At 38.5% G+C, this 10,608-nt stretch overlaps 1 protein-coding gene across 1 annotated transcript; it reads left to right on the forward strand.

The window, feature by feature from the left end:
• Positions 1-1,171: 1,171 nt before the first annotated feature.
• On the forward strand, positions 1,172-6,298 carry LOC105445281 (histone-lysine N-methyltransferase 2B). The gene is made up of 5 exons (XM_030985244.1): positions 1,172-1,771; positions 2,512-2,719; positions 3,258-3,455; positions 3,861-4,013; positions 5,072-6,298. Exons 1-5 carry the CDS (start codon positions 1,668-1,670, stop codon positions 5,819-5,821), a joined length of 1,413 nt encoding a protein of 470 aa, XP_030841104.1. The 5' UTR covers positions 1,172-1,667; the 3' UTR covers positions 5,822-6,298.
• The last annotated feature ends 4,310 nt before the right edge of the window (positions 6,299-10,608 follow it).

Raw genomic sequence — 10,608 nt, forward strand, 5'->3', positions numbered from 1 at the left:
GGGGGTCTAATACAATGTTTTGCAATTCAATATGTAAATCAATATATGAAATGAAATACATTGATCATCATGGTTTTTTATATTCATACAGATTGCATATTTATCTTAGTCCAATTCAGTGTTATGTGATGATACAAACCGCTGTCAATTATTTAATAACAATCAAGCCGATATAGATTTCGTCAATCTCGAAATAATATTTATAGCTTTGTACCAAAAAACGCATGTACACACCAACTTAAAGACATACATGTAGTATCGAAACCGAGTCTTTTAAGTAATATAGTAAAAAATAGTATTGATAGCTTTACATTGCATAAAACACGTAGAATATCATGTCAGTTGAAGTGCATAATAATATAGATCAAGCTAAAGTAGTTTACGCATGAAACACATATAATTATTGAAGTTTAAGTGCATAATCAATAATTATTATTGATCAAGCTATTATACGCATGATAGATGATCAGGATCGCATGCAGGCTACTAGAACACCACTCAAGTACTCGTGATTTTTTCTTTTAATGACATGTCCAGAATAATATTGATCTTATCAACAAATTATTGGACAGTTACTTTAGTTCATCATGTACCCCCCCCCGCTCCTTTTTTCCGGCTATCGACTCAAGCATTTCATGATAGTTGGCCTATGCATTTATCTTGATTCTTTGATTATATATATATATATGTATATATATATATATGTATGCATTTTGTGTGTGCGTGTGTGTGTGTTTATTTCAGTTGTCACTTTTTATGTAAATACATTTTATTATATACTATTATTTTTATTTGAATGGTTTTTTATTTGATTTATCAATAAATGCAGTAACATCTGCACAAAAAAATACAGTGTTATCGTTCATATATTCGTCATTTATTAATCTAAAGCGACAGTCCTTTTGCTACAAGTGTGTATTACATTTGTATTTATGTACACATTGCATTATATACTTCAACATATTCTTCGCGGTGTTTGAAAATCAAGCAGGCAGTACATTGTACACATAATTTTTTATTCGGCTGTCTGTCACATTCGGCCAATGGGCAAGGGACTATAATATAATGATTGTACATTTTTTTTTGTTCCTCGTTAAACGTTAAGTGCATCAGAGAGAAGCCGATATTTCAATGAAGGGGCTGGACATTGAATAGATGCTCTCTTTGACCCGTATTATGTCTAATTATCAAAGGATTCTTTCGTAAACTTCTGCATTTCGCACGTCGTATATAGACGGCTTCGGCGACGCATCAAAGGTATGCGCATCACGCGTGCATGCGATCGGACCAGAGGCTTTTCATTGGTCAATCGCGACGAGGTCCTTTCGCCTTCTCGCCATTCATTCGTCCGAAGTAAACAAAAGCAGCGATGGCTAGATGGCTTCGTGGCTAGGCCCTATAAAGACCTCCCTGATTAAGACGATGGACATTCGCGCTTTCGTTTTTGACCTCGTACATCGTTAAGACTACATTAGAATAACTTATTTGATACCGGAAACCGTTAGTGTTATTGCACTGTCAAAGCTATTGGACATAACTTATTTGATACCGGAAACTGTTGAGTGTTATTGCACTGTCAAAGCTATTGGACATAACTTATTTGATACCGGAAACTGTTAGTGTTATTGCACTGTCAAAGCTATTGGACAGCCTTGGACTGTTCGACAATGCCCAGACCAGCGAAACGTGTTGCCCACGCCAGGGATCCAGACTGCGGCGTGTGGCTGTTGGCCACAATCCTTACAGAGGATGATGATGCTGTCAAAGTGAGGTAAGTTAGTTATGGTATATCTGTACTTTCTATAATAATGACTTCCATTGGATTTTTTTTTACTCAGCAACATAATTATGTATAATAGGAAAGAAAATCAACAAGTCTGGCGATGAATTAAAGCATAAATATTTTTTTTGGAATAATTGAAATTGAATGGGGCTCGTTCTCAGGTTATAGGTTTTCCGTCCATATTTATTTTTTATTCGATTTCATTTAATTGGAAATCGTACCGAAACACTAACAGAGAGGACATTCCATCTCTAATCTCGTCTATAATTTTGGGGCAAAATTATTTGTACAAATACATGTATCTATAGCCTACAGGATAGTAACACTTATATTGTCATGCATATTTGTAATTGGTACCTTATTATAGCCCAGTAATTTTAGGCCATTACATTTTTTTTTACATATTTATCGTCCTCACCGCTTTCTTTTTGTGGGCCGACTCCTATTTTTGGGGGTGAAATTTTGAAGAAAAAAACACATTAAAATGGATCTATTTCTGATTTGAAAAATAGCTCGACTGTCGGGGAAAATGTACCGAGCGGCCATTTTGAAGAAGAAATAAAAGTGCCTCCTTCCTTTTTTTCAAAAAAGCTGGACGCTAAACATGTTTTTGTTTTATTATTTGGCCTTAGGGCTAATGTTAGAATAAACGGACTATCCGCTGGTATATATTTAGTGGCTTGGTTATAATGTGTGGCTAATAATGTTCAATTTTATGTCTTGTGCAGTTGGAAAAACCATGGTGGGACAGCATTTGTTGCCCCTGATGAGGTGAGGGAAGCTTGCATCAAACGTCCAGTGAAGCTGTTGCCAAAGTGGTGGCCATCGTCGCAACCTTTTCATCTGCAGAGAGGGGATCAAGTTCAGCTCGTGACGGGATATGGAGTAAGAGGAGACGTGCTGCATGTCGAAACTAACGATCCGTTTAATTGTGAGGTAATTATACTTCCGAGTTGTTCCATTGATAATCATATCATTAAAGGGACTTAGTAAACTTTCCAAATCCTCGAAATCCAATCATAATAGCGGTTCCCTACCTTGTTTGTATTTGTATTATCAAAAAAAACATTGGGCAGATATCTTTTTTTCCAAATTTCATTTTCGTTAAAAAGAAATAACGATTGAAGTGTTCAGATGTAAACTTATTCACTGGACCGTCAACACAATGTACAGAGTGAATATCACCTTGCATTTTAATTCATGACTCGGCCATGTAACGTCTATTCAACTTGAAATGGCACACATCTGCCAGTGGACCTGTCAGATAACAATATACATTGTATCAACCACTCATCACTTTTTGCACATGTCAACACAGTTACTAGATCCTTTCATAGGTACTACCGTGCACGTATGTCCTATTTGCAGCCAACATCAAATTCTGTACAATTACTTTGCATAAAGTGGCGTTATTATAGCAGATGGAAGAGTTCAATGATTTCTTATATTTTATTATTTCACATCCCCTTTTCAGCTCATCACAGCAGAGCACCCTGATCGGATGCTTCGTTATGAACATCTGGCAGAGAAGATAGACGAGCCGGAGAGAGGACAGGAGGAGGATGGAGACATGCACGAGGATAGCGATGCTGACATGATGGAGGAGGATGACATGGTCGAGGATGGCATGGTCGAGGAGGATGACATGGTCGAGGAGGATGGTGACGAGGATGTAAGTATCACCATGTGCTAATTTTAATGAATTGAGAGGTATAGCTCAATGTCTCAGTATACTAAACAAATAAATAAAAATGTCACTTATTAAAAAATAATAATAAAAACAGTTCAATCTCGAATAAATATTCTTAGTAGTTATAGCTTTGTTATTCAAGTACTGTCTGTTTCATTATGAAAATGACACTCAGTATATATGTTTCTAAGTAATTTTTACAGTCAATTGTTCTGGACATAGCACAACCGTGTTCAGTCATTTATGTAATAGTCCCTTTTCCTGCTCTGGCAGCAGCTCCGCCACGGTACTTGTACTTGTCCTCTTTCATGCTCTGCTATCAACCTTTCACCACAATGTAACCATCTCAAAATATGTGAAGTCAATAATGTATTTGTTTTCTTTCAGGCTCAGCCACCAGCTGCACCACCACAAGCTCCACCACAAGCTCCACCACAAGCTCCACCACAAGCTCCACCACAAGCTCCACCACAAGCTCCACGTCAAGCCCCTAGACGAGCTCAGCGGCAACAGGGAGTCCGAACACATGTCCAAAAGAAGGTGAACAACAATACTACTCTCATATTAACTGAAAGACAAAAGTTTTAAAGCTGTACAGTGCACATTTTATATCACATTTTAAAGGGATAGTTTAGTTTTGGTCAAACTGAATTTAAGTAACCAAAATCTACATGCTCACCAAGCTAATACTTACATGTATACCTCCATCATTCCCGAAATATATGCAAAATCAGCTAAAAGACATTCAAAAGAGCTAATAACTCAGGAGGGTGCTCTCTAAAAAATCTATTTGATTGGTTCCTATACATTGTATGTCGGCAGAGCTGTGTGCAATATAAATGTAGAATTATTATTATTATCCATTTTATATTAAAAATTTCGCATGTGATGCTTTGTTAAAGATAATCAACACCTATTTTAAACCAACACTCAACTATCCCTTTAGCAATGTCCATCTTATCTCTCTTTTCCTTTTCCATCTTCTACTTATCCTTCTTCTCTTCCCACTTCTTCCTTTTCTTCTCCTTCTTATCTTCTAGCTCCTTTTCTGCAGCCATTTTGTATTCTTATTTGTATACTACTTTTTTCTCTAATGTTTTCTTTCTATTTTCTCATCTACTTTAAACAGTTTAGTTCTTGAATTCTTAGATTTTCATATCGAGTCATCCACTGATCTTTTTTTGTGTTCCCTATCTCATTGCTTTTCTGAAATCACATTGTCTATTTGTTCTTTAATATCCCCCCCCCCCCCCCCCCCCCCCCCCCACCCCCCCCCCCCCCCCCCCCCCCCCCCCACCCCCCCCCCCCCCCCCCACCCCCCCCCCCGTTATGTAAATACATGCAAAACCATCTCTTACCATTATAGTGGCAAAGGAGGGGGCGGGCCTGGGGCACATGCCCCCTCCAATTATTTGCCCAAAACAATAAAAACTAAATTTAATAAGAGGGGGGGGGGGGGGGTCTGTGTGAATATATGGATACATATGATCATTCATAAAGAAGTATAATTATATCGTAGCAATGAAGTTTGTGATGTGTTTATTGAAAACCCAAATTATTCAATTCCCTCTTTGTTTTTCATTGTTTCATCTGTGCAGCTTGCTACCGTTCTGGACGAGGTAAACCCGCCAGATATACTGGAAATTCCTGCTGGGATGCTGGCCCCTCTCGAGGAGGATGTGATGGTGGTTGCCGCCAACAGCCTACGAGAGCAGGTCCGGAATTTGGAGAAGGCTCCAACCTTCCAGCTCCCGGCAGCCGTGGGAGAGGGATTTGTCCTTCAACAGAACATCCGAATCATGGAGCGAAATGCAGAGCTGGAGTCCGACAACAAGAACCTAACTGAACGCGTCGAGCTTCTGGAGATGAGGATGGCCACCATGGAAAGAAGGATGGCAGAGATCACTTCTTTGGAGAGGCTGCCGCCTACTACACCTCTAAGCTCCATCAACACAAGCTCCAGCACCAGCACCACCTCAAGCCCCAGCACCAGCACCCCACATCGTCTAGTCACCCGGCCCCCTCTCCGCCCAATAGCGATGAACGAACAAGGACGTGGGATTACAGAGGATCTGTTGGCGCAGTGCCGATTGAACGCCGACGACATCAAGATTGTAGCAAGGAAGCTTGCCAGTGCAATCTTTTCTGAGGAAGAGAGGTTGAAGGGGTGCCTGTCCGGTAAAAGAGGACAGGCACTAGACCCTGCCAAAGTGCACATTCTGAAGGAGAATGTTTTCAGCGTGTGTCCTGTCCCTAGATCCCATCGAGATAAGGCATGGAAAGCTGTAGTTACTGCGGTTGACAACCAGACTAGATACATGAGACTTAAAAAGGGACGAACCCTGTGATTTAAATGTATCTTGTCTGGTTGCCAACAACAACTACTACTGCTTTCCATGCTTTCTCTCGGTGGGATCTGGTGTCAGGACACACGCTGAAAACATTCTCCTTCAGAATGTGCACTTTGTGCACTGGTGTCGTTCTGATACTTCTCTGTTTCTTTTTATTTGGACGCACTGGTCAACTCCTTGCTACAATCTTGATGTCGTCGGCGTTTAATCGGCACTGCGCCAACAGGTCCTCTGTAATCACACGTCCTTGTTCATTCATACATATTTTAAATGTAATACATCTGTAATACATCTGCATTATTGATTGATTCATTATATTCATTGTATATTCAGCTATGTTCGGCGTTTCAAGCGGGAACAAATGCCGTCCATAATATCACTCCGGGGGTTCTCAATTTGAAAGTCTGGTTTCTTTGATTGTTAATTAACCTTATGTGTATTTACAAACGATTTTTGTTGATTGATTTCATTGATTTCATATCCCCTTTTGAATGGTTTGAAATGCCATACACTAAACTCATAATTTGAGAAATAATAGCTTTGCAATGAAGACGAACTTTTAAAATCAAATTATGGAAATGCAAGCATCACTTTAAACAAACAGAACTTTGCTCATTTTTCCTGATTTAGGTGTCATATCAAATGACAGAAAACGAACTTTTTAGAAATGTGATTTTGTTCTTTGTTAGGGGCTACTTTTCCATTGGCCTTGGAATATCAAGGGGGCTATTTTTTTGTTACGATTGTACTAATTCTCTCATGACAGGGATTACGGTCTAAACGGTATGATACAAATCAAAATTAGCCAGCAATAATCGAAACATTTACAATGAAATGTAAAATAAATACAAAAATACAGCCCTCGGTTTACAAATAACACTCGTAAATTACCAGTTTCGGTATCATATTGGTCCGAGATGTACATTATTTCATCTTGAACATTGATAAGGCGAAACGACCTTTTGTGTTTAGTTAATTGCCCAATTACAATTTACATGTGTTCAATAAATGAATCATTGTTAATTGGAAACAATAATGTGTGTTTTAACGTCTATTATTTTGTTTGTGCGTGGGTATAAATTTGAATTTGCATGATTGCGTGAAAGTGTGTCTGTACGTGTGTGTCAGTATGCAAAGGAGTTGTACAGTGCGTCCCAATAAAAAAGAAACAGAGAAGTATCAATGTTTTATCATAACTTAATTATAATTAATAATTGACACATATTTGCAAAGCTTAGATCCTCCTCTTTCATTTGATGCTACTCATATGATGCATATTTCATGCATGAGTGATTAAAAGCAATTTGAAGATAGGCAATAATATAATAAATCTCTCGGAATAGGTAAAGAAGAAAGAAAATTCTGACGAAATGAATAGGTGGTCCAGAGCTGCCAAGTAGTACGTTTTTAACGTATTAATACGTTTTTGGGGGGTAAAATACGTTTGTACGTTTTGCTGTGCTAAAATAATTTTTTCGAAAGTTTCAAGTATGGCTGTGCAAACGTGGCTGGCTGTGAGAACGAGCGTATGCAGAGTTGTGCTATTGCTTTGTATTGGCGATTCCTGCAGCGCGCACGCATCCCCATTGCACACAACACAGGGGATGTACACCACTCAAAGACGTGCACATTTCCCCAGTCCATGCATACAGTACGGTACATGTACCGAGTATAGAGCCAGCGAATCCAATTGCCATATCCTTAACACACGCAAAATACATACCAATGCATTACACACATTGTCACTCACTAACAGGGCATGCCTCCCTGCACTAACTACTAGTACAAGAAAGTCCCGTTGTCACTTCCAAAAATCCATCCTAAAAGCCAAATTTTGCCGTCAAAAATGCGAAATCAGAGCCATATTTCCAAAGCATGCGGGGGCTTAGCCCAGTTTTAAGAAAAAGTTTCTCCAAAAAAGCGCTAAAAATCAAGAAATCTGTGATTTTATTACAAGTTTTTTCGATTTTTCGATTTTTCGAATGTGATAGTATCTTCAAAAAGTCAAATGAAAAACAAACACCGGACCCTGCTAATGCATTGACTTTGTGTACAAATTGATTCGACCCTCATATTCATTGACTTAGCGTTTTATTTTTGAGATTTTCTAAAATTCTGTGATGTTTTTAAATTATTAAATTTTTCGATAAAATAGGTAAATATATTTAACATATATTTTTAAAAGTACAATTTTTTTTCCCTTGAAAATGTATTTTTTTTTTACTTTTTTTTTTTTTTTAAATTGATAGATCGGCAGCTGTCAATGATTGAACACATTTTTAATCAAAGAAACATAGTTGCAATAGTATTTTACAGGGAAAATAACGAAAAAAAAATAAAAACAGGCAAAATATGTTTTTTCACCTAAAAATATGCTTTTTCAAGCTGAATAATATGTTTTTTGAGAATGACAGGTTGGCAGCTCTGGTGGTCTGTCGTTGACAGACCACCTAATCACAAAAACGCTTAAATACAGCCCCTGCATAGCACCTGGAGAGCTCTACGAACGCTGATGATAATTATGTGTGAGATCATGATTGGCACAAGCCTGTTTTTTCATCTTCTCTCGAGTTCTTTCGCTTACTTCACTACCGTCAGGCTAACTGTATAATCTATTGCCTCACTCTACACCCCTCACGGTTTTATTTTTATAAATGCAGCGATACAAAAATAAAGGAATCTGTCGCTTGTAAACAAAAGAAGACGACATTAACCGTATTTTATACATCAGTGAGATGAACTAATATTTATACCATAATATATCCTTTTTTAATTTGGATTGGTGAAGGGCAGGTGGGGGGGGGGGGGGTAGGCTGACAGTATTGTATCAGTACTAGGGGCTGGGAGGATAATGTTATTTTCAAAACTGGTTTTTACACCATAATACTCTACATGATCATTTTTAGATTGGTGACGGGAGTGTGGGGAGAGGGTGGGGTGGCGGTAGTGTCTCGGTGCTGGGGGGAGGATACTGATTAATTGTTTGCAAGAGGTGACTTGTGGAAAAACGTCATGATTCGGCGGGCGGGGGGATTGGGGTAGCAGTAATGTCTCAGGATAATGATTATTTGCTACAAGGTAGCTTGTGAACAAACTTACGCATAGTGCAAGACAATAAAGCCATGAACACCCTCATATACGTACAGATACACATTTTACAGATAAGAGAAATAAAAAACGAACAACAAAAATGTGGCTTGTAAAGAGCCATGGGTCATTGTGGAAGTAGCAGGCACGTAGCCACGTGAAGGGGGGGGGGGGGGTGCCCCCCCCCAAAAAAAATGTCCAAGATCGGGCTTTCATGACAAAGAGTAAGCCTACGCAATGACAGAAATGTTTTAAGAAAATGAATGCCAATCTCATCGGCGCTTGAGAAGGAAAAAAAGATATAGATCGCGGGAGATAAATAAGTAAAACAAATAAATATCGCTGATGTTACAGACTTTTATGACATAAAGTAAGCCTACGCAATGACAAAAATGATTGAAGAAAATGAATGCCAATATCACAGAACTACACATGCAACTACACTGTGAAGATCACTCCCGGCCCTTGGCTCATGAATATAACTGTCAGATCCTGAATAGGGGCTATGATAGGATTAAGGCGATTAGCAGGTAATCCCTTATAAGGGATTACGAACAACCCTGTAAATGCATGCTCCTTCTAATGATGTCGCTTGAATCCACATTGTCTTTGAAGAAATGATTCACTTACCTGAATAAATGTATACTGCGTCACTTCATCATCAGCCCATCACATCATCATCATCATCATCATCTACCATCACTTCATCGTCATGTTAGTGTCAACATCATCATTATTTTTAAATGCGCAAATCTGATTTGTTGAATGAAACGCTTACAAAAAAAATATTAAAGTAAAGCGTCTTTACTTTCAATCGATTGCAACTATTTGTGCTACTTGGCCCACTTCCATTATCATCACCATCGCTTTTCTTTATCTTCATCGCAACGAATATGCCAAATATCACATATTCATGAGCTAGAAAAAATATTGATATCCGTAACATACACCTGCTTTTCAGGACTAATAGCTTGTATTGGATATTGCCACATTGATAGCAAAGTATTCATAATTGCATGCATATCATTATATTGGTATTGTATATGGGATATAATGTACAAACTGTACATCCAAATGAAGACTAAATAAAGGATGACGAGGATGATGTGCGATCTGGTGAGGAACCAAAGGAGAAGAGGGCATAGACTGTAAAATTTATACAGAACTTGGTGGAAACAGGTAGGTAATTGATATTGTTCTCGAAGTATTTGTCATAAAAATACATTCACTACTAATCGTAGTCGTAAATATTGGCTTGATTGAGGCAGTGAGGGGTCTTGGCCTTGGTTATCACACCCCTAGGAATCACGGGCGGTTCGTGGCTTGACGTTTCTTGGTTGGAGTGGCAGTAGGGTTTGGAAGGGGGGGGGGGGGGGGGTATTTTATAATCTTGACGTACATTAGTGAGAGGAACTAATATTTATGCCATAATATATACTTCTTTTAATTTGGATTGGTGAAGGGAGGGGGGGGGGGGGGGGGTAGGCTGGCTCCATAATACTCTATGTATAACGGGATTTTAAATCAGAACAAAGCATGCATAAAAAAGTAGTAGGGCCTACAAACACCAGTCATTTTTCAGAAAATCCGTTGTGAAAAACAAGGAAAGAACTCGAAATAGCATAAATTATTTTTGAGACTGAATATCATCATATAATCGAGTGTCAAAGAAACAAGATAAAATGAACACCAGCAAG

This window comes from Strongylocentrotus purpuratus, unplaced genomic scaffold (assembly GCF_000002235.5).
Source record: "Strongylocentrotus purpuratus isolate Spur 01 unplaced genomic scaffold, Spur_5.0 spur5_contig_835, whole genome shotgun sequence".
In the NCBI taxonomy this organism is placed as follows: Eukaryota; Metazoa; Echinodermata; class Echinoidea; order Camarodonta; family Strongylocentrotidae; genus Strongylocentrotus; species Strongylocentrotus purpuratus.

Excerpts from the sequence above, each read along its gene's own strand:
- LOC105445281 (XM_030985244.1), top strand. The coding sequence starts at position 1,668 with ATGCCCAGACCAGCGAAACGTGTTGCCCACGCCAGGGATCCAGACTGC. Across the intron at positions 2,720-3,257 it reads ACGATCCGTTTAATTGTGAG|CTCATCACAGCAGAGCACCC; the intron begins GTAATTATACTT and ends TCCCCTTTTCAG. Across the intron at positions 3,456-3,860 it reads AGGAGGATGGTGACGAGGAT|GCTCAGCCACCAGCTGCACC; the intron begins GTAAGTATCACC and ends GTTTTCTTTCAG.